Source organism: Triticum urartu, chromosome 2A, assembly GCF_056163025.1.
Source record: "Triticum urartu cultivar PI428250 chromosome 2A, HENAU_Tu73, whole genome shotgun sequence".
Lineage (NCBI taxonomy): Eukaryota > Viridiplantae > Streptophyta > Magnoliopsida > Poales > Poaceae > Triticum > Triticum urartu.
Genome location: NC_141874.1, coordinates 656952197 through 656980141, shown reverse-complemented (window position 1 = coordinate 656980141; position 27945 = coordinate 656952197). Strand labels below are relative to the sequence as shown.

At 43.4% G+C, this 27945-nt stretch overlaps 1 protein-coding gene and 1 pseudogene across 1 annotated transcript; one reads left to right on the top strand and one right to left on the bottom strand.

Annotated features, from left to right (window-relative positions):
- Window positions 1–7: 7 nt before the first annotated feature.
- LOC125537706 (ent-kaur-16-ene synthase, chloroplastic-like) lies at window positions 8–4438 on the top strand (annotated as a pseudogene).
- Window positions 4439–9189: 4751 nt separating this feature from the next.
- Window positions 9190–9876, bottom strand: LOC147986481 (uncharacterized). Its single transcript, XM_087542028.1, has one exon. It carries the CDS (start codon window positions 9874–9876, stop codon window positions 9190–9192), a length of 687 nt encoding a protein of 228 aa, XP_087398154.1.
- Between the last annotated feature and the right edge of the window lie 18069 nt (window positions 9877–27945).

The following is a 27945-nucleotide window of genomic DNA, read 5'->3' as shown; positions in this document are numbered from 1 at the left end:
CGAGGCCATGGCGGCCGGAGTAGACGCACAGGGCAAGGTGATCCTGTGGGCAGAGAGAGAGGGGGGAAGAAGACGAAGATGAGGTGGTGAGTTCAACGGTCAAAACCATGTCATGTCAGCACAAAACCACTCCGAGCAATCCAAGGAATGAAAATTTTCTGGTTTCAACAATTGAGGAATTAGATTTTGCTGGTTTTAGAGTTGAGGAGCCATTTGTAGACTATCGAAAAAGTTGAGGGACGGAAAATATACTTTTCTCATCTCAAGTTAGATTTGCTAAAGAAATTATATTCTCCATTCGCTGCACAAGGATGAATATACACTTCAAATGTTTGTATGCCTGAGAGTAGCATCAATGTCCCTAGCCTGAAAAAAAGAACATGAGTGATGTCTCAATTTCCTCAAACATTCTTTTTTTATGAGATGTGCCAATTGATTTGTGAAATACATCTCCTATCTTGAATCAGCAAATCTGGTGGAGGCATCTGCCGAAGAAAATGCATGTCTGCAAACCATGATATGTAGTATGTACATCACTAGCAATCATTGTTGCGTGCTGTTTGAGGTTCTTGTCACATGATTCTGGTTTCAACTAAATCAGGAGCGGAAGGCTAGAATAAGGAAGCAGCTCCTGGAACCTGAGTTGTTGCCATCTTCCTACGACACCGCGTGGGTGGCTATGGTGCCCTTGCGGGGCTCTCCTCAAGTTCCATGCTTCCCTCAGTGTGTTGAATGTGTCCTACAAAATCAGCAGAGCAATGGATCTTGGGGTCTAGTCCAAATGGACTCCTCCGTCAACAAGGATGTCCTCTCATCCACATTGGCTTGTGTGCTGGCACTTAAGAGATGGAATGTTGGTGGTGAGCATATCAAAAGAGGTATGAACAAAGATGAATTTTCATACCCTTTATTCTTGTTTTATTATCTTGTATTTTCAAGATTTACCAAATCAATGTGGCCTTGATGCGATGAAAATGGTACTAACAGGACTACGTTTCATCGGAAGAAATTTCTCCATTGTTACAAATGAGCAGAGTGTTGCTCCTATAGGCTTCAATATCACGTTTTCGGGTATGCTTAGCCTTGGGATGGAGATGGGTTTGGAATTTCCGGTTGGACAAAATGAGCTTGATAGGATTCTTCATCTCCGGGAGGTGGAACTGAAAAGGTTTGTCTGTGACAGTTCTGGCATGAAAATCGTGGTGTATTTCACTTCTGATCGTGTTTACAACTTCAGGGATAGCTGGTTTTGAAAGCTAGGTTTTTGGGACTGGCTGCTTGTCTTTTTTTCTTGTAGAAGATGAACATTTTTTAGTACGAAGTTCTATTTTTGAATTATTTTCTAGGAACCATGACTTGAAGGGGAAAAGGGCCACATGTCATTCACATTTGTCTTTTCCTGCATATGTATTACATGTGACTATTATTTCAAAAATCTGGATCTTATAGATATGGACTTGATTCAGATTTGTTGGGGATAAATCTGATGGGAGAAAAGCATATATGGCTTATGTTGCTGAAGGGCTAGGAAACCTACTGGACTGGAATCAAGTTATGAAGTTCCAGAGGAAGAATGGGTCATTGTTCAACTCTCCTTCCACAACTGCTGCTGCACTAATCCACAATTTTGATGACAAAGCCCTACAGTACCTAAATTTGCTTGTCAGTAAATTTGGCGGTTCAGGTTAGTCTATCTAGCTTTCTTTGTCAGGAATTTGTAAGGTCTTAGAATGTGACTAGATACCTAACGACACTAGACTTTTGCGGTGCAAACAGTTTATCCAACAAATATACATTGTCAGCTTTCATTGGTAGATTCTCTAGAAAACATCGGGATATCTCAACATTTTTCTAGTGAGATAAAGAGAATCCTAGACGTGGCATACAGGTAATGGTCGTGAATAAAGTTCTGATATGTATCTTCCATATCTTGTAAAATTCATTGTATCCACTTTGCAGTTTCTGGTTACAGAGAGACGAGGAAATCATGCTAGATGTAGCAGCATGCGCAATGGCATTTCGTCTTTTGCGAATGAATGGATATGATGTTTCCTCGGGTACTTCCTTTGGAAGGGAATTTCATGTCTTACAAATGTTATCTTTCTGTTTTTTGTATATTTAATTTAACTCACTAATTTCAATTAACGCAGATGATTTGTATCATGTTGATGAATCCACTTTCCATAATTCACTTCAGGGATATTTAAATGATACAAAATCTATATTGGAATTGTACAAAGCTTCAAAAGTCAGTGTATCAGAAAAGGAATTTATCCTAGATAACATAGGCTACTGGTCAGACAGGTTATTGACAGAAAAGTCGTTCTCTGATCGGGTGCAAACAACACCAATCTTTCAAGAGGTCCTTGCATGAAATTTAAATCTCAGAAAGTGGACTAGTTCTAGCTTTTATTGGGTATTTACTGTTTCTATGTTTTTTGTAATTTCAGGTTGAGTATGCTCTTAAATTTCCCTTTTATGCCACAGTGGAACGTATAGGCCACAAGAGGAACATTGAACACTTTGATGTTTGTAAAATCATATAAATAAAGATGTTCGGCACCAATTCCAGACATTTTGCTGAATTAGGCCATGTGGTGTCAACCAAGATTTCCTGGCTTTGGCTATCGAAGATTTCAATGTTTCTCAATCTATTTACCAGGATGAGCTCCTGCATCTTGAAAGGTAATGTAACATCTATGCTCTCTTGCCATATTAACTTTCTTTCTTAGTTAATTTGGAAATACTTGTGGCAATAGTTGGGTGAAAGGGAACCGGCTGGACCAATTACAATTTGCACGGCAGAAGCTGACATATTGTTATCTTGCTGCTGCTGCTACTATATTTCCTCCTGAACTGTCTGATGCTCGCATGTCGTGGCCCAAAAATGGTGTGCTCACAACTGTTGTTGATGATTTCTTCGATGTTGGTGGATCAAAAGAAGAACATGAAAACCTCATAACATTAGTTGAGAAGTAACCCCTTTGGTCCTTCATTTTGTAAGTGGAGTTGGTGTGTCGCGCATTGCTAACACGTTGTGGTCCTGATTTGCTAATGTTTATCTTAGGTGGGATGATCACCCCAAAGATGAGTTCCGCTCTAAGCAAGTGAAAATATTGTTTTATGCTATCTATACTACAGTCAATCAGCTTGGAGCAGTAGATTCTGCAATACAAAACCGTGATGTTCGAAAGCACTTGATAGAATTAGTGAGTTTCCATTGTGTTTGCCTATTTCTCAAAAAAAAAAATTTGTTCAGCACTGACATGTTGAGTCCATCTGCAGTGGCTACAGCTGTTGAGGTCTATGATGTCTGAGGCAGAATGGCGGATGAGAAAATATGTGCCAACAGTTGAGCAATACATGTCAAATGCAGTTGTTTCCTTCACACTGGGGCCCATTGTGCTCACACCATTGTACTTTATTGGGCCAAAGCTCTCGGGATGTGTTGTCCAAGATCAAGAATACAACGAGTTATTTAGGCTAACGAGCACTATTGGTCGTCTCCTCAATGATATCCAAGGCCTTGAGGTATTTGGGTTCCCTTTATCCTCAACTTCGTATCTACGCACGTCACATTCACATATGTATTCTAAATCTAGTATAGCTGCATAAACATATGCTATTTTCAAGTTATATATGCTTCAGACACCACAACAGGGAAATTCCTTTCATCTTAATATGTAAAAATATCCTGATGGTTGCCGAACAAACTGTAAACAGGTTGTGGTAAGATAGAGGCACTATAGTAATCCTCAGGTCTACAAGTTCTAACAAAAAACAAAAATTGCAGTCATTCATGATCTTGTCAAGAATTTATTCTTGTAAAACACACATCTATGTGCTTGTATGGTATTCTTAGGAGTTCCAGACGATGGTAGAAAGACGGACTGATGTTTACTCTTAGAAGCTACTCCGTATAATACATCTAGTAGTTGTGTATCCTGTTATTATATAATAATAATAATAATAATAATAATAATAATAATAATAATAATAATGAAGAGAATAGTAGTAATTACTCATCACTGTTGTCTCATGTATTTTCGACCTGCATGCTGTACTTTGGTACCCTGACAATCTTTTAATCTATTTATTACAGAGGGAGAGCAGGGAGGGAAACCTGGATTATGTCTCACTACTTGTTCTCCACAGTGGTGGTTCTATGTCAATTGAAACGGCTAAAGAGATGATACAGAAGGCCATAGCCTCATGTAGAAAAGGCTTGCTAAAGTTGGTTCTTAGGGAAAACACAGTTGTTCCTAGGCCGTGCAAGGAGCTGTTCTGGAAGATGTGCAAGATAGTTCACTTGTTCTACTCTCAGACTGATGGATTTAGCTCGCCAAACGAAATGGTGAGCGCGGTTCATGCAGTTATCACCGAGCCGCTAAAACTCCAAATCAACAATCCACCTTTGCCCGTGCAGTCAGAAAATTAAGGGTTCCGTGTATTTTTCCTTGTTGTAATGGATCAATCAATCAGGTGCTCTCTTGAGAAAAAACTTATGGATCAGATAACAGCCAGCAGTACGGATACACTGTGTATGTGGTACATCAGAAACAACTACTGTACTACATTTGTTATTCAACCTCGTATCTAAATATGTCACATTTGCATATGTATTATATATTTGGTATAGCTGCATAAACATATGTTATTTTTAAGTTATATGCTTCATGTAAATTCCTCGTATAAACTGTGAAGCTCCGTATCTGCTGCGTGGTGTTGATCTTTTCTTGTGTAGATCCCATGCCGTTCTCGGCATTGTACTCGCTGGTGCACTTCTATGTTGATGCAAATATGTGCTAGTTGCATGTTGTATAAAAGATAGCAGGTCGGTCTGTACGGATGTTGCTTGTCCTGTGATGTTCGCAAGCTCTGCCACATCTTGTTCTTAGCTTTTTATTACAACAAGATGGATTTCCTGATTTTTGACCTGTCAATATGGAGCGTGCTTTTGATACTCAAACTGTACCGGTGCAAATGATCAAACTACGCTGAAGGTTGAAATGGATGGTCTTATAAGGGCATCTCTAGCCGTTGGCCCCCCCAGGACGCATAAAAATCGCCCCCTGGAGACGAGCCGGCGATACAATCGGCGCTGGGGGCGGTTTTGCGCCCAATCGTCGCCCCCGGGCGCCGAAATTGGCCCACTTTACAGCCCAATTTCGGCGAATAAAGGGCCCATATGGGCGAGAATAGGCCCATATTCGGCGTGGTTTCGCCGTGTCTCGGCGTTCAATTATCAACACAATTATTTCTTATCACATATTTCATCACAGAAAAATCAAATACTTCAACAAAATAGTACAACAACAAATAGTTCAATACAAATTATATAGTTCAACAAATAAAAACTCGTATTTCATCACACGGCGTCCCCCTTGAGCCTCCATAGGTGCTCAATCAGATCTTTCTGCAGTTGATGATGCACCTGTGGGTCTCGGATCTCCTGACGCATACTGAGATAGGCAGTCCAAGTTGCCGGTAGATTGTGATCAACTTCGGCTAGAGGCCCCTGCCTGTAGTATGGTTCAGTGTCAAACACTGGGTCTTCTTGCTCGCTCTCGATGATCATGTTGTGCAAGATGACACAGCAAGTCATAATCTCCCACATTTGATCTTTGGACCAGGTCTGAGCGAGGTACCAAACAACAACGAATCGAGATTGGAGCACACCAAATGCCCGCTCGACATCCTTCCTGCAAGCCTCCTGAACTTTCACAAACCAGGCGTTCTTGCCTCCTGCCGCAGGGTTTGAGATCGTCTTCACAAATGTCGACCATCTTGGATAGATGCCATCTGCTAGGTAGTACCCCTTGTTGTATTGGTGCCCATTGATCTCGAAGTTCACTGGAGGAGAATGGCCCTCAACGAGCTTGGCAAAAACAGGAGAGCACTGCAGCACGTTGATGTCATGGTGAGTTCCTGGCATACCAAAGAAGGAGTGCCAAATCCAGAGGTCCTGTGTGGCTACCGCCTCAAGCACCACACTGCAACCGCCTTTGGCGCCTTTGTACATCCCCTGCCAACCAAATGGGCAATTCTTCCATTTCCAATGCATGCAGTCGATGCTTCCAAGCATCCCAGGAAATCCTCTTGCTGTATTCTGGGCTAGGATCCGAGCAGTGTCTTCCGCATTGGGTGTTCTCAAGTATTGTGGCCCAAACACTGCCACCACTGCCCGACAGAACTTGTAGAAACACTCTATGCTGGTGGACTCGGCCATGCGCCCATAGTCGTCGAGTGAATCACTGGGAGCTCCATATGCAAGCATCCTCATCGCTGTCGTGCACTTCTGGATGGAGGTGAATCCAAGAGCGCCAGTGCAATCCATCTTGCACTTGAAGTAGTTGTCGAACTCCCGGATGGAATTCACAATCCTGAGGAAGAGCTTTCGGCTCATCTGATAATGGCGCCAAAATGTTTTCTCACCATGAAGTGGAGCATCGGCGAAGTAGTCGGAGTAGAGCATGCAGTAGCCTTCAAGACGATGCCGGTTCTTTGCTTTCACCCGTCCCGGCGCCGAGCCACCTCGCCGCGGCTTTTCATTGCTCGCCAGCAGCTGGGCGAGGGCGGCGAGCACCATGAGATGCTCTTCTTCCTGGACGTCGGCCGCGGCTTCCTCCTCCAGCAGCGCGGCGAGCTCTTCCTCGTCATCCGAGTCCATGGCCGAGTCAGGCAAAACGCCGAACACCTTGCGCTCGGTGGGCGTGTACCCGCCGCTAAACCGCGCCTCTGTGGCCGGAAATGGCGGCCGGAGACGCCCAACTGCTGTGGGAGGGGATGCCGCGACGAAGCGCTGCTATTTTCCGGCGGGGAATGGCTATCTAGCGGAGTAGGGCGGCGGCCGTCGCCGGGATATAGCTAGTGGTGGCCGAGGGCGCGAGGGGTGCGAGGCGAGTCGGGGGAAGAAAACCTTGACTTTTCCCTCTCGGTGTGGGCCAGGCGTGCTTTTCCCTAGCGCCGGAGCCCCCAACTGCTCCCCAGCGCGCCGGGTTCGGCATGTGACCGCCGGGCGGAAAAAAGGTCCGAACTGTTGGGGAACGTAGTAATTTCAAATTTTTCCTACGCACACGCAAGATCATGGTGATGCATAGCAACGAGAGGGGAGAGTATGATCTACGTACCCTTGTAGATCGCAACGGAAGCGTTGACACAACGTAGAGGAAGTAGTCGTACGTCTTCTTCCCGATCCGACCGATCCAAGCACCGTTACTCCGGCACCTCTGAGTTCTTAGCACACGTACAGCTCGATGACGCTCCCCGGGCTCCGATCCAGCAAAGCTTCGGGGATGAGTTCCGTCAGCACAATGGCGTGGTGATGATGATGATGTTCCACCGACGCAGGGCTTCGCCTAAGCACTACAACGATATGACCGAGGTGGAATATGGTGGAAGGGGGCACCGCACACGGCTAAGGAACGATCACGAGGATCAACTTGTGTGTTCTAGCGTGCCCCCCTGCCCCCGTATATAAAGGATCCAAGGGAGGGGGGTGCGGCTGGCCTAGAGGAGGGCGCAGGAGGAGTCCTGCTCCTACCGGGAGTAGGACTCCCCTCCCCGTTCCTTATCCAACTAGGAGAGGTGGCGGGAGAGAAGGAAAGGGGGGCGCCGCCCCTCCCTCCTTGTCCAATTCGGACTAGGGGGAGAGGCGGCGCGTGGCCTGCCCTGGCAGCCCCTTCCTCTTCTCCACATTAGGCCCATGAGGCCCATTAACCTCCCGGAGGGTTCCGGTAACCCCCCGGTGCTCCGGCTTTATCCGAAACTATCCCGGAACCCTTCCGGTGTCCGAATATAGTCATCCAATATATCAATCTTTATGTCTCGACCATTTCGAGACTCCTCGTCATGTCCGTGATCATATCCGGGACTCCGAACTAACTTCGGTACATCAAAATGCATAAACTCATAATAACTATCATCGTAACGTTAAGCGTGCGGACCCTACGGTTCGAGAACAATGTAGACATGACTGAGACAAATCTCCGGTCAATAACCAATAGCGGGACCTGGATGCCCATATTGGCTCCTACATATTCTACGAAGATCTTTATCGGTCAGACCGCATAACAACATACGTTGTTCCCTTTGTCATCGGTATGTTACTTGCTCGAGATTCGATCGTCGGTATCCAATACCTAGTTCAATCTCGTTACCGGCAAGTCTCTTTACTTGTTCCTTAATACATCATCTCACAACTAACATATTAGTTGTAATGCTTGCAAGGCTTATGTGATGTGCATTACCGAGAGGGCCCAGAGATACCTCTCCGACAATCGGAGTGACAAAACCTAATCTCGAAATACGCCAACCCAACATGTACCTTTGGAGACACCTGTAGTACTCCTTTATAATCACCCAGTTACGTTGTGACGTTTGGTAGCACCCAAAGTGTTCCTCCGGTAAACGGGAGTTGCATAATCTCATAGTTATAGGAACATGTATAAGTCATGAAGAAAGCAATAGCAACATACTAAACGATCGGGTGCTAAGCTAATGGAATGGGTCATGTCAATTAGATCATTCACTTAATGATGTGATCCCGTTAATCAAATAACAACTCATTGTTCATGGTTAGGAAACATAACCATCTTTGATTAACGAGCTAGTCAAGTAGAGGCATACTAGTGACACTTTGTTTGTCTATGTATTCACACATGTATTATGTTTCCGGTTAATACAATTCTAGCATGAATAATAAACATTTATCATGATATATAAGGAAATAAATAATAACTTTATTATTGCCTCTAGGGCATATTTCCTTCACGAACCGGCGATTTTCGGCGTCCTGGGGGCGCGACTGGGCCGTTTTTTCAGCGCCGGCGCCGAAAAAGAGGCCTGGGGGGGGCCTGTTGGGGGCGCGGCTGGAGATGCCCTAAGTTCTCCAGAGCAGGAATTGATGGTGCCATGGGGGCGGCTTGGAGGTGTTCTACCGAGGTCTTGTATTTATATCATTCACAATTTCAATCATCACAATTTTCATTCAGCTTAATGCTCTCCTTCTCAGTTGTTGGAATTGCTGAACAAACATGTGAGCTTCTTTTTTTTGACGAAACGCTGTCGGAGCAGCTTCTCTTTTTCATATATAAGAGGAAAGGTGTTACAAGTATTTGGTCGGAGCAGGCCGCTATACATCAACTGTGCCAACAGCCGGCAACCCAGCAACATACATCAGCACATAATTCAGTTCGGCTCTCGAGGTCTGTCCAAAAACAGCCGAATCCTATGACGCCCAGCCTGGTTCCATATCCTAAATTCATCAATCATCAAGTTGAAGACCGCACTGACGGTGGACACCTTGCTTTGGAAAATCCGGGCATTCCTCTCGCACCACGTGAACCACCAGATTGCCACTGCCAGACCGCCCCAGCCCTTTGAGTTGGTCAGGTTAGCGTTCACCACGTTGGACTCCCACCGGTCAGCAAGGCTGGTTATCGCCGCCGTTGGTGCAAGAGTGGTGGGGAGGTTGCAGCGGTTGAGCATCAGACTCCATAGAGCTTGGGTGTAGGAGCAGCGTGCTAGGAGGTGATCAGCACACTCGTCCGCCGCCCGGCAGAGAGAACAAATTGGGTCGTGCGGCCATCCTCTTTTCTGCAGGTTATCCGCTGTAAGACATTTTCCTAGGATCGCAAGCCAAGCGAAAATTCTGCATTTCAGTGGAGCATCAGCCGCCCATATGTGCCACTGACCGGCGAGGCGATTACACCCCTCGAACCGCACGACATATGCAGTGGCCGAAGAGTAGGCGCCATTCGGCATCCATCTCCAGATCACTGAGTCGGGAGTTCCCAGCAGCAGGTGCACATCAGCAACCGCCTCCCAGAGCTTTGTGAATTGGATAATAGCTGCTGGCGTAAGAGGGCGACGCATGTGTCTGATCCAACGGCCATCTTGTAGGACTTGAGACACCGCGAGGTTTTTGGGAGTGCAGAAAGCAAATAGGTCTGGCGCTGCACAACTCAAGGATACCCCATTCAGCCAAGGCTCATACCAGAACTTAATCCTTTCCCCAAGCTTCTGCGCAGACAGAATCTAACATTGCCCACTAATTTGTTTTTTGGTGGAAGCCAAGGAATTTTACTGCTGCTAATTAACTAGTGCTACTAATTGGGGTTAGCGCGAACACCAAGTTAGGCACATATTTGGCTTAAACTAATTTGGTCAAGAAGTAAGAGGGTCACAATTAAGCATCTGCTTGACCAAAGAGGCAAAGAAGCTAGTATAATGCACATGACAAGGAATCACCTTTGCACGATATCAGCCTTACCATAATCAAAATCACACAAACATCAGCTACTTACAAAACCTGCAGTGTTTTATGGCCTAGAACAAATGGAACACATTATAACACCCACATTCCATCGAAAAATTGGGGCTCATCGATCACCACTTGGAGGAGGAGGCCGTTGTATAACTGAGGCTCAGACAGCGGTGCGGTGGATCAGCCACACCCATCATATATCCGAAAGAAAGAAATGGGAAAGGTCGGCGGCAGAAAGAGTACAAAGAACAGATCAATCCGCGTAGGACGATGATGATACTTGTTGCCCTTTTAGTTCCCACTCTTCCCTTCACTCAGGAAAAAAGATGATCCCTAAGTTTAAACAAGCACCTGGGTTTTATTTAAAAAAAGAGGGATTCCTGGATTTAAATAAGTTGGTTCCGCTGAACCGGAGGCTCTCAGTGGTCCAGTGAGTTTTGCTCACGGCGCATTGTTGGTGGATTTTTTTCTGAATACGCTAAGCAGCGTATCATTTCATTAATAGGTGGAAGAAGAATACAGAGTGTAGCTCACTTGGGCGTACACAACTAGGCACCCGAGAGAGTGCATAGCGAGCAGCGGAGGAGGATGCTCAGCCTCGGTACAAAGATCAAGTTACAGGGATGATCCTATCTAGACCTCTGTCGCCGGCCTTAGCCCAGCGGCGTGCCTCATCTTTGATCAGCTGCACAAGCTCGTCTGTGGAAGGACGGGCACCATCAAAGATGGCCGCATTCCTGTGTTTCCAGATCTCCCAAGCCGTGAGGGCGATGATGGGGTTTAGTATGTGCCTGAGGCCGCCTGGGGAAGCCGCCGTGGCCTGCAACCACCAGTCGAAGAAGGAGGTCGAGCCGAGCATGGGAGGTGCAACAAGTCGACACCAAGAGAGAATCTCGTGCCAGGTGATCCGCGAGAAGATGCACCCCGCTAGGAGATGGTCGATAGTCTCGAGCTCCTGGGAATAGAAGATGCACTCCGGATCGTGTGCAAGGCCATGTCTCACACGACGCTCCACAATCCAGCACCGATTAAGAGATGCGAGCCAAAGGAAGATGTAGGATCGAAAGTATGTCTAGAGGGGGGGTGATTAGACTACTTGACCAAATAAAAATCTAGCCTTTTCCCAATTTTAGTTCTTGGAAGATTTTAGCTATCTTAGCACAAGTCAAGCAATCTCCACACAATTCAAGCAAGCATGCAAAAGAATATATGAGCAGCAGAAAGTAAAGCATGCAACTTGCAAGAATGTAAAGAGGAGGGTTTGGAGGATTCAAACGCAATTGGAGACACGGATGTTTTTGTCGTGGTTCCGATAGGTGGTGCTATCGTACATCCACGTTGATGGAGACTTCAACCCACGGAGGGTAACGGTTGCGCGAGTCCACGGAGGGCTCCACCCACGAAGGGTCCACGAAGAAGCAACCTTGTCTGTTCCATCACGGCCGTCGCCCACGAAGGACTTGCCTCACTAGCGGTAGATCTTCACGAAGTAGGCGATCTCCTTGTCCTTACAAACTCCTTGGTTCAACTCCACAATCTTGTCGGAGGCTCCCAAGTGACACCTAGCCAATCTAGGAGACACCACTCTCCAAGAAGTAACAAATGGTGCGTTGATGATGAACTCCTTGCTCTTGTGCTTCAAATGATAGTCTCCCCAACACTCAACTCTCTCTCACAGGATTTGGATTTGATGGAAAGAAGATTTGAGTGGAAAGCAACTTGGGGAAGGCTAGAGATCAAGATTCATATGGTTGGAATGGAATATCTTGACCTCAACACAAGTGTAGGTGGTTCTCTCTCAGAAAATGTGTATTGGAAGTGTAGGTATGTTCTGATGGCTCTTTCCACGAATGAAGAGTGGGTGGAGGGGTATATATAGCCTCCACACAAAATCTAACCGTTACACACAATTTGCCAAACTTGGTGGGACCGAATGGTTAAACTCGGTCGGACCGATTCAGCAAACTTAGTGACCGTTAGGATTTTCGGTGGGACTGAGATGCAACTCGGTAGGACCGATATGGTTAGGGTTAGGGCATAATGTAATCTCAGTGTGACCGATTACACAAACTCGGTAGGACCGATTTTGGTAATAAGCTAACCAGAGAGTTGGTCAGGTAAACTCGGTGGGACCGATTCGCTCATCTCGGTGAGACCGAAGTGTTACAAAAGGGAAACAGAGAGTTTACACTGCAATCTCGGTGGGACCGATCGCTCATATCGGTAAGACCGAAACGTTACGAAGGGAAACAGAGATATTACAATCCCATCTCTGTGAGACCGAGATCCCTATCGGTGAGACCGATTTGCCTAGGGTTTGTGGCAGTGGCTATGACATTTGAAACTCGGTGGCGCCGGATAGAAAGAATCGGTGGGGCCGAGTTTGACTTTTGGTTTAGGTCATATGTGGATGTGGGAAGGTAGTTGAGGATTTTGGAGCATACCACTAAGCATTTTGAGCAAGCAAGCCATTAAGCAACACCTCATCCCTCCTTGATAGTATTGGCTTTTCCTATAGACTCATTATGATCTTGGATCACTAAAATATAAAATGTAGAGTCTTGAGCTTCAAGCTTGAGCCAAACTTTTTGTCCTTAGAATTTTGAGGGATCCACTTTCCTCATCCATGCCATGCCATTCATTGAGATTTTCCTGAAATATTAATCTTGGAATAATGTTAGCTCAATGAGCTATATGTTGTTAGGAATTAACAAAACCACCCAGGGATAGTTGCACTTTCAATCTCCCCCTTTTTGGTAATTGATGACAACATATAGATCAAAGCTTCGACAAATGATTTAGAGTGAAAGATATTGTCGCTTTGAGAAGTATGTGAAAAGCAAGAGCTCCCCCTAAATTTGTGCATATCTTAAGATTTGCTTTGGACTGCAAATGCACAATGAGTTAGGATCATGGGTTACTCTTCCATGTCATATACATCTTGGTGGAGCGCTCAAAATAATAAGGATTGAATTCATGCACTCATCACCAAGCAAAGTGAATGATCATATAAGGATAAGTAAGATAATATCATCTAACAAGCATAAGTGTAGCTTATGATCAACCACATGATCATCCATGTCTCATAGATAATAGCATAGTATCTCAAGCAACCAAAAGACAAACAAAGTTCAACCATCAAAGCAAGAGAGAATAAAAAGCAACGCTCTCTCTCGAAGCCTATGATCTATACATGTTTCTCCCCCTTTGGCAACAAGTTACCAAAAAGTTCATAGAAAATGCATAGCACTAAAACGTCTCTCAATATTGGTCTTCAGGTGGTGGTGTCCGGAGAACTCCAAGAACGAAGGCTTCAGTCGAAGTAGATGGAGCTGCTGGGGTAGGTGCTGGAGCTGGTGGCACTGAAGCTGTAGCTGGTGCAGATGAAGTGGCTCTAGTGTCTGGTACTGGTACTGCAGTTGATCTCTGAGCTCGAGGCACTCTGGCAAATGCATCAGTGGTTGTTCTGCCCTTCCTCTCCTGCATGTCATCCTGTAGCTGCTCCACAATAGACTGGATCTCAGTTACCTTCACATCCATGTCATAGAACTTCTGCTCCATGATTCTTTCCAAGCTCTCCTGGTTTCGAGTCAGGGTGGCCAGTCCTTTCTCTATCCTTAGAGTGGATGCAATCAAGTAGCCAAGCTGATCTTGCTTGCTTTTTAGAAGATACTGAGATGCCTCCTCCTGGGTTGGCATCTTTGCAGCTTTTTTCTGTTTTTGCCTTCTCTCTCTTGGCTTGTGCTTGTACTGAGGATGGTTCATCTTCATCCATAATCACTTGGTTGTCCTCAAAATCAAGATAGATGACAAAGTGTTCCTTATCCAACAGATATTTTCCTGTGCCCATCTTTCAGTTAATCAACTCCTGAATTTGTGGGGCATATCCACAACTTCTCTTTTGGTCTGCTGCTGTCCTCTTGATTGTCTCAACCATGAGGCTCATGACCTTGAATTTCTATGGCACATCAAATATGTGTAGCAAATTAATTGCATGCCCTCTGATCATGTTTTGGTCACCTAACTTGGGCAAAAGAGTGTGCCTTAGGATCCAGTTGATCGTTGGCAGTCCTGATAGAAGAAAATGGACTGACCCAAACTTGAAAGTCTCAAGAGCTTTGTCTGGGATTTCCTTGTACATCTGTGACATAGAATTGTGATCCATCTTTTTCTTGGCATAAACATCCAAGTCATCTTCACTTTCCTTTGGGGCATTGATCAGATTGGCCCATTCCTCAATAGTTGATTGGTATCTCGTTCCTTCAGACATCCAAACTATTCTGCCATCTGGATAGAAATGTGCTGTGGAGTAGAATTGCATAACGAGCTCATCATTCCAGTTTGTGAGCTTCTTCCCAACAAAGTCTGCAACTCCACACACACTGAAGCTGTCATACACTCCAGGATAGTGTTCTTCATTCTCCTTCATGTAGGTCCAGTCGACCCACCTCATATCACACACTATAGGCTTCTTGTCCAACAAAATTGTCTCATAGAAATCCTGCTGTTCCTTTGTGTGGAACCTATAATCAACAGCAGTCCTTCTCCTGGTGGCATATGGATCTGACTCTCATCATAGCCTCAACCCTGAGTCTCTCCTGATCTTCATGTTCTCAGCCACAGGATGAGCATCATTGTGGTCTGGAATCTTGGGTTTGAGCTTCCTCAGGATTTTTCCTTCATCATCTTCATCAGCAGCAACTTCAGGCACTGGGGCCTTGTTTTTCTCAGCAACTGGTATACTCCTGGTATTCCTCTTAGGTGCACTCTTGGGCTTGGAGGCTGCTTTGGGTGCTTCTTTGGGCTTTGATGTTGCAGCCCCTGACTTTATAGCATCACCCATCAGCTTTTGTGCCTTGGGTGCTGGTGCTGCAACCTCTTCTTCCTCTTCCTCTTCAGAATCTCTCATGATTGAGGATCTCCCAAGCACTCTAGCAGTGGTCTTTTTGATCCTCTCCTTCCTCTTCTTCCCTTTTGCAGCAGCCTCTTTGGGTTCAGATCCCAAAGGGACTTGAGTAGATGCTCTGGCCTTAGACATTGGAATTCTCTTTGCAGGAACCTTTTGCTTCATGCCTGGCTTGGTGGCAGTAGCAGTGCTATATTCCTTCTTAACCACTTTCTTATTGGAAGTGGCCTCATCCTCAACTGCCACATAGTCTTCATCCTAAGATTCAGAGGTCTTCTTCTTTCTGGCCCTGGTGGCAGCTTTGGGTAAGTTTCTTGGGGTGCTCCTGCTACCATCATCTGAACTGCTAGAGGGACTAGTTCCCTCACTCAGGTGAACCTGCTCCTCTGACCTGTTCTGGATGTCACTCTGATCAGACATATTGCAAACACTGACAGCAGACCCTGTGAATAGATATAGATAAGATAGAGTGGATGAGCATCACAAAATGCAGAGGTTTTTGCAAAAGAATGAGTCAAAAACTTAGTTTTAGTTTTCCACAGAAAGCATTTCGGATCAACCGATTTGTAAACTCGGTGATACCGAAGCAGCTGTTGGAACCTAAACTAGTGAACTCGGTCAGACCGAGTTACAGTTCAGTGGCACCGAGACTACTAGGGTTTCACAAAGTCCTGAACTCGGTCACACCGATTTGCAATTCTCGGTCAGACCGAAAATTACATGTGCAATGGCCTGAGCTGAATCGGTGGTACCGAGTTCCACAACTCGGTGGGTCCGAGATGGTTTCGGCGGAAACCTAACCCTAAATTTTCAATTCACGACTAAACTACGGAGTGTTTTGACTGGATTAGAATGATTTCAATCGTGGCAAGATACATGGCGAACACAATGTGCTAGGAATCAGATAGGGATAGCACAGTGATCGAGTTCATACCCTAGTTCGGCGATGAACTCGCTACGGCGGCAACAGCGGGGATGATTCCCGTTGACGGCGGCGGAGACCAGCGGCAGGAGGCGGCTGGCGACGAGGAAGACGATCCGGAGACCCTGGAGACAGAGCGGGCTAAGCGCGGGTCGAGGAGGTTCGGAAAGTTTTCCAAAATTTGACCCGTGGGTATATATAGCCCGACCCTGTCGGTGTGACCGAGTGGAACAACTCGGTGGCACCGAGATTCATAACTGCAAACAATTACTGAAACTCGGTGTGACCGAAAGGTTCAAATCGGTTGCACCGAGATTGAAAACCTAGATCGACTTAGTGATCTCGGTATGATCGAAATGGATGAATCGGTCAGACCGAAATGCACAAAGAAGTTTTGGAAGTTTAAGTCTATGACGAATCGGGGACTCCGAGTGCTCCTCACACAGAGTGGTTCGAATCTGACTTGATCAAATTTTGTGATGTAGCATGAATAGAGTTTGAGATGAGAAAAACATAGATAGCTAGAGAGGGTTCTTAGGCATTCTTGTCCATCCACTTAGCAAAAGAAAAGAAAACCAATCAATCAAAACAACAAGTGGATGTCCTCGAATGAGTAAAATATGCAATCAACATGCTCACACAATAAAATGGCAATTGAAATATGTGGCAAAGCATGCAAAACCAATTCTAGCATCTATCAAACAATTTGCGATGACTAGGTCATCTACATATGAGTATATTGACTTAGGAGTCAAATGAGAACATTTGATCATAGGTCATACTCATCGTTTAAGCACAAGTGGGGTTACCACTTTTACATAAAGCATTGTTGTGTTCACACCATTAGAGTTGCTTTAGCTCAATTCTTAGAGTAAAGCTCCCCCTAGATGTGAGATCCCCCCTAAGAGGGATGAACTAACCTTGGGTTTTGTCGATGATGACTTCATGTAGATGTTGAAGATGTGGATGCTCAATGTTGATGTAGATCATTTGAAGCTATCCATTGGAGTGAGTTGCACTTTCAATACCTACACGGGTTAGTCCCACAAGGAACAAACAAGGATATCCATAGACATAAAGTGATGCACACACAAGATGATGTATATGAAAGCTTTTAGGTTACCTTGTCCCTTGTCTTACCAACAAGAGGGTTTGTGACTCCTTGAACTAGTGCAAGATGTGGAAGTTGATTGCACTTGTTCTTGCCAAGATGATAAGAGTGAAGTATGTTGGCGGAGTCACCCTCAAGAACTCTCTAGTTCTTCTTCTTCGGGATCCACACCATCTTGATGGGAATCCTTGGTGTTGTAGTTATACTTGATGAAGTGGAACTTGAAGTAGTCTTGGGAACCCACTTGACCAAGGCCTTAGGAGCTTCTTCAAATGCATCAATTTCCTCTTGAAGCTTGTCCTTGCCTTTTTGCTTGTGGTCTTGTGGTGGAAGATCATCTTGAGCTTGTGTCCCTTTGAAAGAAGTAGGATCATACTTCTCTTGTTGAGGAACAAACTTCGTCTTGGGGTATTGATCTTCTTCCCACTCAACTCCATTGGCATTGAACTTTCGTTCAAAACCAACACCTTGATTCTTCCGGTGCCTTCCTTGCTTGCGTACAATTTCCTCGAATTGCTTACTTCTGGCAAGGCTCTTGTAAACACCTTTATCTATAATTCCCTTCAATAAGCTATTTTCTTGCTCAAGTGTAACTTGGCTAAGAGAATCATTAGTGGAATCAAGAGAACTACTAGAAGCAACAATATTGGATTTAGCATGATTGTTGTTACTACTAGAGGAAGAATCTTTCTTGTTCTTGTTACTAGACTTGACTTGAGGCATGTAAGTGGATAAGAGTAAATGCTTGGCAATGTAAGAAGAACTTTTCTTACGAAGATCATCATTGATTGCTTTTAAGAACTCATGCTCTTGCTCAAGGTTGAGCTTTTCAAAGCGTAATTTCTCATGAGTCCTTAAACGTTCTCGATGATCTCCTAAAATAGTTTCATGAGCTAACTTAAGAGTGTTTAGTTCTTTAGTTAGAGACTCAATCTTCTCCTTATCATTGTCATTCGTTTTATCTTGATTAGCATGATTAATTGACGTTTCATCACGGTATTCATCACTAGAGTTGTCAACAAGTAAATCATCATCACCTAACAAGTCATCTTCATCACTATTGAAATCAACATACTCGGGGTGTGATACCTTTGGGCCTTTAGCCATGAAGCATGTTCCAACTCCTTCATTTGGTGAGTCAAATATGTCTTAGGAGTTGGTTGTCACAAGTGCTAGACCGGCAACACCTTCATCTTGAGTATATTCAGAGTCGGAGTGATAGCTTCTCTCGGAGTGGTTGTCGGAGTCAGAGCCGGATACCCATTCACCAACATGAGCTTGATGTCTTCGTTTTGTGTAGCTCCTTGATGACTTGTCCTTTCTTTCCGAATCCTTGCTTCTCTGTGAGGGTCTTCGTTCATAACGATCATCTCTACTCCTTCTTTCTCTAGATGGTGATTCTTCTCTTCTACTTCTTCTCTTGGGAGAATCTTCTCTTCTCTTGTAGGGGGCCGTACACTCATTGGAATAGTGTCCGGGCCTTCCACAATTGTAGCAGTTTCGCTCTCGACTTGAAGATCTGTTGTCATTGTAGGACCTTGACTTGGAGCTTCTCTCTTTGCTTCTACTCTTGTAGAACTTGTTGAAGTTCTTCACCATTAAGCTCAATTCTTCATTGAAGGTTTGTTTCTCACTCGATGATGTGGGGGCTTCACATGAGGCTTTGTAAACACCACTTGATTTGTTGTGAAGTTCCTCTTTATCCTTGAGTGACATCTCATGAGCAAGAATTCTTCCGATGACTTCCGTTGGCTTGAGATCTTTGTAATTTGGCATCATTTGGATCAATGTGCACACGGTATCATATTTTCCATCCAAGGCTCTTAGGATCTTCTTGATGATGAATCTATCGGTCATCTCTTCACTCCCTAAGCCGGCAATCTCATTTGTGATAAGAGCAAGCCTAGAGTACATTTCAGCAACACCTTCACTATCCTTTATTTTGACTTGTCAAGTTGACTTTGAAGCACATCCAATTTGGATTCCTTGAAGGAGTCGGTACCTTTGTGCATATCTATCAAAGTATCCCAAATTTTCTTTGCATTCTCAAGACGGCTGATTTTGTTGAATTCTTCGGGGCACAATCCGTTGAAGAGGATATCACAAGCTTGAGCGTTGTATTGCAGCATTTTCAACTCTTCCGCGGTGGCTTCACGGTTCGGTTCTTTCCCGTCAAAGAATTCACCTTGCAAGCCAATACACACAATAGCCCAAACGGCGGGGTTATGTCCAAGAATATGCATTTTCATCTTATGCTTGCAACTAGCAAAATTAGTGCCATCAAAGTAAGGACCTCTACAGTGATAATTTCCCTTGCTAGACGCCATACTCTCCTAGGTTGTCAAACCAAGGCTATGACCGCCAAAAGCTATGGAAATCAAAGCAAATGGAGACCGGAGCTCTGATACCACTTGTAGGATCGAAAGTATGTCTAGAGGGGGGGTGATTAGACTACTTGACCAAATAAAAATCTAGCCTTTTCCCAATTTTAGTTCTTGGCAGATTTTAGCTATCTTAGCACAAGTCAAGAAATCTCCACACAATTCAAGCAAGCATGCAAAAGAGTATATGAGCAGCGGAAAGTAAAGCATGCAACTTGCAAGAATGTAAAGAGGAGGGTTTGGAGGATTCAAACTCAATTGGAGACACGGATGTTTGTGGTTCCGATAGGTGGTGCTATCATACATCCACGTTGATGGAGACTTCAACCCACGGAGGGTAACGGTTGCGCGAGTCCACGGAGGGCTCCACCCACGAAGGGTCCACGAAGAAGCAACCTTGTCTGTTCCATCACGGCCGTCGCCCACGAAGGACTTGCCTCACTAGCGGTAGATCTTCACGACGTAGGCGATCTCCTTGTCCTTACAAACTCCTTGGTTCAACTCCACAATCTTATCGGAGGCTCCCAAGTGACACCTAGCCAATCTAGGAGACACCACTCTCCAAGAAGTAACAAATGGTGTGTTGATGATGAACTCCTTGCTCTTGTGCTTCAAATGATAGTCTCCCCAACACTCAACTCTCTCTCACAGGATTTGGATTTGATGGAAAGAAGATTTGAGTGGAAAGCAACTTGGGGAAGGCTAGAGATCAAGATTCATATGGTTGGAATGGAATATCTTGACCTCAACACAAGTGTAGGTGGTTCTCTCTCAGAAAATGTGTATTGGAAGTGTAGGTATGTTCTGATGGCTCTTTCCACGAATGAAGAGTGGGTGGAGGGGTATATATAGCCTCCACACAAAATCTAACCGTTACACACAATTTGCCAAACTTGGTGGGACCGAATGGTTAAACTCGGTCGGACCGATTCAGCAAACTTAGTGACCGTTAGGATTTTCGGTGGGACTGAGATGCAACTCGGTAGGACCGATATGGTTAGGGTTAGGGCATAATGTAATCTCAGTGTGACCGATTACACAAACTCGGTAGGACCGATTTTGGTAATAAGCTAACCAGAGAGTTGGTCAGGTAAACTCGGTGGGACCGATTCGCTCATCTCGGTGAGACCGAAGTGTTACAAAAGGGAAACAGAGAGTTTACACTGCAATCTCGGTGGGACCGATCGCTCATATCGGTAAGACCGAAACGTTACGAAGGGAAACAGAGAGATTACAATCCCATCTCTGTGAGACCGAGATCCCTATCGGTGAGACCGATTTGCCTAGGGTTTGTGGCAGTGGCTATGACATTTGAAACTCGGTGGCGCCGGATAGAAAGAATCGGTGGGGCCGAGTTTGACTTTTGGTTTAGGTCATATGTGGATGTGGGAAGGTAGTTGAGGATTTTGGAGCATATCACTAAGCATTTTGAGCAAGCAAGCCATTAAGCAACACCTCATCCCTCCTTGATAGTATTGGCTTTTCCTATAGACTCAATGTGATCTTGGATCACTAAAATATAAAATGTAGAGTCTTGAGCTTCAAGCTTGAGCCAAACTTTTTGTCCTTAGAATTTTGAGGATCCACTTTCCTCATCCATGCCATGCCATTCATTGAGCTTTTCCAGAAATATTAATCTTGGAATAATGTTAGCTCAATGAGCTATATGTTGTTAGGAATTACCAAAACCACCCAGAGATAGTTGCACTTTCAGAAGAACTTGTAGGAAAGGGGGGCCACCCCTTCCACATCAGACGCCAAGCGGGCGGGGACGTGGAGCCGAGGAAGAGCGCCTTGTAGCAGGATTTGGCAGAGTAGATGCCATTCGCAGACCATTTCCATCTGATGGTGTCCGGGGTGCTACAAAGCTGGATTCCATGTAAGTGGCACCAGAGATCGACGTACCGGACCACCTCGACAGGCCCCAGGCTCCCATGGATGTCATGAATCCAAGCCTGCTGGTGAAGGCCGTCAGAGACCAGCGTGTGCCGGTGCCTACGCCGCAGCACCAGAGCAAGCAGCTCGGGGGCGAACTCGGAGATGGCCTGCCCATCAAGCTAATGGTCACACCAGAATCGGCAGGTTTTTCCGTCTTCAAGGGTCTAGGAGGTCGATGCATGGAAGAATTGTCCGGTCTCTGCGTCGCACGGCACCTCTGATACGTCTCCAACGTATCTATAATTTTTGATTGCTCCATGCTATATTATCTACTGTTTTGGACATTATTGGGCTTTATTATCCACTTTTATATTATTATTGGGACTAACCTATTAACCGGAGGCCCAGCCTAGAATTGCTGTTTTTTTTGCCTGTTTTAGGGTTTCAAAGAAAAGGAATATCAGACGGAGTCCAAACGGAATGAAACCTTCGGGAACGTGATTTTCTCAACAAACAAGACCCGGAAGACTTGGACCCTACGTCAAGAAAGAAAAGAGGAGGCCACGAGGTAGGGGGAGCGCCTACCCCCCAGGCGCGCCCTCCACCCTCGTGGGCCCCCTGTTGCTCCACCGACGTACTCCTTCCTCCTATATATATATCCACGTACCCCCAAACGATCAGAGCAGGAGCCAAAACCCTAATTCCACCGCTGTAACTTTCTGTATCCACGAGATCCCATCTTGGGGCCTGATACGTCTCCAACATATCTATAATTTTTTATTGCTCCATGCTATATTATCTACTGTTTTGGACTATATTGGGCTTTATTTTCCAGTTTTATATTATTTTTGGGACTAACCTATTAACCGGAGGCCCAGCCCAGAATTGCTATTTTTTTGCCTATTTCTGTGTTTCAGATAAACGGAATATCAAACGGAGTCCAAACGGAATAAAATCTTCGGGAACGTGATTTTCTCAACGAACGTGATCCAGGAGACTTGGACCCTGCTCCAAGGAACAAAAGAGGCGGTCACGAGGGTGGGGGGCACCCCCCCTAGGGTGCGCCCCCTGCCTCGTGGGCCCCTCGTTGCTCCTTCGGCGTACTTTTTCCTCCTATATATACACACGTACCCCCAAACGATCAGAATAGGAGCCAAAAACCTAATTCCACCGCTGCAACTTTCTGTATCCACGAGATCCCATCTTGGAGCCTGTTCCAGAGCTTCGCCGGAAGAGGGCCGTCATCACAGAGGGCTTCTACATCATCATAGCCTCTCCAATGAAGTGTGAGTAGTTTACCTCAGACCTTCGGGTCCATAGTTAGTACCTAGATGGCTTCTTCTCTCTCTTTGAATCTCAATACAAAGTTCTCCCCCTCTCTTGTGGAGATCTATTCGATGTAATCTTCTTTTTGCGGTGTGTTTGTTGAGACCGATGAATTGTGGGTTTATGATCAAGTCCATCTATGAATAATATTTGAATCTTCTCTGAATTCTTTTATGTATGATTGGTTATCTTTGCAAGTCTCTTCGAATTATCCGTTTGGTTTGGCCAACTAGATTGGTAGTTCTTGCCATGGGAGAAGTGCTTAGCTTTGGGTTCGATCTTGCGGTGTCCTTAACTAGTGACAGAAGGGGCAGCAAGGCACGTATTGTATCGTTGCCATCGAGGATAACAAGATGGGGTTTATTTCATATTGCATGAATTTATCTCTCTACATCATGTCATCTTGCTTAAGGCGTTACTCTGTTTTTAACTTAATACTCTAGATGCATGCTGGATAGCGGTCGATGAGTGGAGTAATAGTAGTAGATGCAGAATCGTTTCGATCTACTTGTCACGGACGTGATGCCTATATACATGATCATGCCTAGATATTCTCATAACTATGCTCAATTCTGTCAATTGCTCAACAGTAATTTGTTCACCCACCGTAGAATACGTATGCTCTTGAGAGAAGCCACTAGTGAAACCTATGGCCCCCGGGTCTATTCTCATCATATCAATCTCCATTACTTTAATCTTGCTTTGCTTTTTTACTTTGCCTTTACTTTTTACTTTGCATCTTTATACCAAAAATATTATATCTATCAGATCTCACTCTCGTAAGTGACCGTGAAGGGCTTGACAACCCCTAATCGCGTTGGTTGCGAGTAGCTATCGCTTTGTGCAGGTACGAGGGACTTGAGCGTGCGCTCCTACTGGATTGATACCTTGGTTCTCAAAAACTGAGGGAAATATTTACGCTACTCTGCTGCATCATCCCTTCCTCTTTGGGGAAAACCAACGCAAGCTCAAGACGTAGCAAGAAGGATTTCTGGCGCCGTTGCCGTGGAGTCTACGCAAAAAGTCAACATACCAAGTACCCATCACAATCCCTATCTCTCGCATTACATTATTTGCCATTTGCCTCTCGTTTTCCTGTCCCCCCAATTCACCCTTGCCATTTTATTCGCCCTCTCTCTCTCACCCTATCCTCCCTCTCTATTTGCCTCTTTTTGCCCATTTGCTTTTTGTTTGCTCATGTGTTAGATTGCTTGTTTGTCGCGATGGCTCAAGATACTACTAAATTGTGTGACTTCACCAATACCAATAATGATGATTTCCTTAGCACTCCGATTGCTCCTCTTACCGATGCTGAATCTTGTGAAATTAATACTGCTTTGTTGAATCTTGTTATGAAAGATCAATTCGCTGGCCTTCCTAGTGAAGATGCCGCTACTCATCTGAATAGCTTCGTTGATTTATGTGATATGCAAAGGAAAAAAGATGTCAATAATGATGTCGTTAAATTGAAGCTATTTCCTTTTTCGCTTAGAGATCGTGCTAAAGCTTGGTTTTCGTCTTTGCCTAAGAATAGTATTGATTCATGGAACAAGTGCAAAGATGCTTTTATCTCTAAATATTTTCCTCCCGCTAAGATCATCTCTCTTAGAAACGATATTATGAACTTTAAACAACGTGATCATGAACATGTTGCACAAGCTTGGGAGATAATGAAATTAATGATACGTGATTGCCCTACTCATGGTTTGAATTTGTGGATGATTATACAAATTTTTTATGCCGGATTGAATTTTGCTTCTAGAAATCTTTTAGATTCGGCCGCGGGAGGCACTTTTGTGGAAATCACTTTAGGAGATGCTACTAAACTCCTAGATAATATTATGGTTAATTATTCTCAATGGCATACTGAAAGATCTTCTAATAAAAAAGTGCATGCGATAGAAGAAATTAATGTGTTGAGTGGAAAGATGGATGAACTTATGAAATTATTTGCTACTAAAAGTGTTTCTTCTGATCCTAATGATATGCCTTTGTCTACTTTGATTGAGAATAACAATGAATCTATGGATGTGAATTTTGTTGGTAGGAATAATTTTGGTAACAACGCTTATAGAGGGAATTTTAATCCTAGGCCATATCCTAGTAATCCTTCTAATAATTATGGGAATTCCTACAATAACTCTTATGGAAATTATAATAAGATACCCTCTGATTTTGAATCTAATATTAAAGAATTTATTTCTTCGCAAAAGAATTTTAATGCTATGATTGAAGAAAAATTGTTTAAGATTGATGATTTGGCTAGGAACATTGATAGAATTGCTCTTGATGTTGATTCTTTGAAACTTAGATCTATTCCATCTAAGCATGATATCAATGAGTCTCTAAAAGCCATGAGAATTTCAATTGATGAGTGTAAGGAAAGAACCGCTAGGATGCGTGCTTCCAAAGATGCCTTTATTAAAGCGTGTTCTTCCAATACCTACGAAAATCAAGATGAAGATCTGAAAGTTATTGATGTGTCTCCTATTAAATCTTTATTTTGCAATATGAATCTTGATGAAACTGAATATGATCTTCCTTTACCTAGAAGGCGTTCTAAAAATTCGGAGTGTTTAGATCTTAATGATGAAATTGATGAAAGTGGGATTGAAAGAAATAAAAATCTAGATGTTGCTAAACCCACTATATTGGATTTCAAGGAATTTAATTATGAAATTTGCTATTTAATTGATTGTATTTCCTTTTTGCAATCCATGCTAAATTCTCCACATGCTTATAGTCAGAATAAAGCCTTCACCGAACATATTGTTGATGCCTTGATGCTATCTTATGAAGAAAAACTTGAGTTGAAAGTTTCTATCCCTAGAAAACTCTATGATGAGTGGGAACCAACTATTAAAATTAAAATTAAAGATCATGAGTTTTATGCTTTGTGTGATTTGGGTGCTAGTGTCTCTACTATTCCCAAGACTTTGTGTGATCTACTAGATTTCCGTAACTTTGATGATTGCTCTCTAAACTTGCATCTTGCGGATTCCACTATTAAGAAACCTATGGGAAGGATTAATGATGTTCTTATTGTTGCAAATAGGAATTATGTTCCCGTAGATTTCATTGTTCTTGATATAGATTGCAATCCTTCTTGCCCAATTATTCTTGGTAGACCTTTCCTTAGAACGGTTGGTGCGATTATTGATATGAAGGAAGGGAATATTAGATTTCAATTTCCATTAAAAAGGGCATGGAACACTTTCCAAGAAAGAAAATAAAATTACCATATGAAACTATCATGAGAGCCACTTATGGATTGCCTAGAAACGATATTATGAACTTTAAACAACTTGATCATGAACATGTTGCACAAGCTTGGGAGAGAATTAAATTAATGATACGTAATTGCCCTACTCATGGTTTGAATTTGTGGATGATTATACAACAATTTTATGCCGGATTGAATTTTGCTTCTAGAAATCTTTTAGATTCGGCCGCGGGAGGCACTTTTATGGAAATCACTTTAGGAGATGCTACTAAACTCCTAGATAATATTATGGTTAATTATTCTCAATGGCATACTAAAAGATCTTCTAATAAAAAAGTGCATGCGATAGAAGAAATTAATGTGTTGAGTGGAAAGATGGATGAACTTATGAAATTATTTGCTACTAAGAGTGTTTCTTCTGATCCTAATGATATGCCTTTGTCTACTTTGATTGAGAATAACAATGAATCTATGTATGTGAATTTTGTTGGTAGGAATAATTTTGGTAACAACGCTTATAGAGGGTATTTTAATCCTAGGCCATATCCTAGTAATCCTTCTAATAATTATGGGAATTCCTACAACAACTCTTATGGAAATTATAATAAGATGCCCTCTGAATTTGAGAATAGTGTTAAAGAATTTATGAATTCACAAAAGAATTTTAATGCTTTGCTTGAGGAGAAATTGCTTAAAGTTGATGATTTGGCTAGAAACATTGATAGAATTTCTCTTGAGGTTGATTCTTTAAAGCTTAGATCTATTCCTCCTAAACATGATATCAATGAGTCTCTCAAAGCCATGAGAATTTCCATTGATGAGTGCAAAGAAAGAACCGCTAGGATGCGTGCTTCCAAAGATGCCTTTATTAAAGCATGTTCTTCCAATTCCTATGAAAATCAAGATGAAGATCTAAAAGTTATTGATGTGTCCCCTATTAAATCTTTATTTTGCAATATTAATCTTGATGAAACTGAATATGATCTTCCTTTACCTAGAAGGCGTTCTAAAAATTCGGAGTGTTTAGATCTTAATGATGAAATTGATGAAAGTGGGATTGAAAGAAATAAAAATCTAGATGTTGCTAAACCCACTATATTGGATTTCAAGGAATTTAATTATGAAAGTTGCTCTTTAATTGATTGTATTTCCTTGTTGCAATCCGTGCTAAATTCTCCACATGCTTATAGTCAAAATAAAACCTTTACCGAACATATTGTTGATGCCTTGATGCAATCTTATGAAGAAAAACTTGAGTTGAAAGTTTCTATCCCTAGAAAACTCTATGATGAGTGGGAACCAACTATTAAAATTAAAATTAAAGATCATGAGTTTTATGCTTTGTGTGATTTGGGTGCTAGTGTCTCTACTATTCCCAAGACTTTGTGTGATTTACTAGATTTCCGTAATTTTGATGATTGCTCTCTACACTTGCATCTCGCGGATTCCACTATTAAGAAACCTATGGTAAGAATTAATGATGCTCTTATTGTTGCAAATAGGAATTATGTGCCCGTAGATTTCATTGTTCTTTATATAGATTGTAATCCTTCTTGCCCTATTATTCTTGGTAGACCTTTCCTTAGAACGGTTGGTGCAATTATTGATATGAAGGAAGGGAATATTAGATTTCAATTTCCATTAAAAAAAGGGCATGGAACACTTTCCAAGAAAGAAAATAAAATTACCATATGAAACTATCATGAGAGCCACTTATGGATTGCCTACCAAAGATGGCAATACCTAGATCTATCCTCGCTTTTATGCCTAGCTAGGGGCGTTAAACGATAGCGCTTGTTGGGAGGCAACCCAATTTTATTTTTATTCCTTGCCTTTTTATCCTGTTTAGTAATAAATAAATTATTTAGCCTCTGTTTTGGTTGCGTTTTTTGTGTTTAATTAGTGTTTGTGCCAAGTAGAACCGTTGGGAA

What these genes read in the sequence shown, in the direction of transcription:
- LOC147986481 (XM_087542028.1), bottom strand. Translation starts at nt 9,876, where the DNA reads ATGCGTCGCCCTCTTACGCCAGCAGCTATTATCCAATTCACAAAGCTC.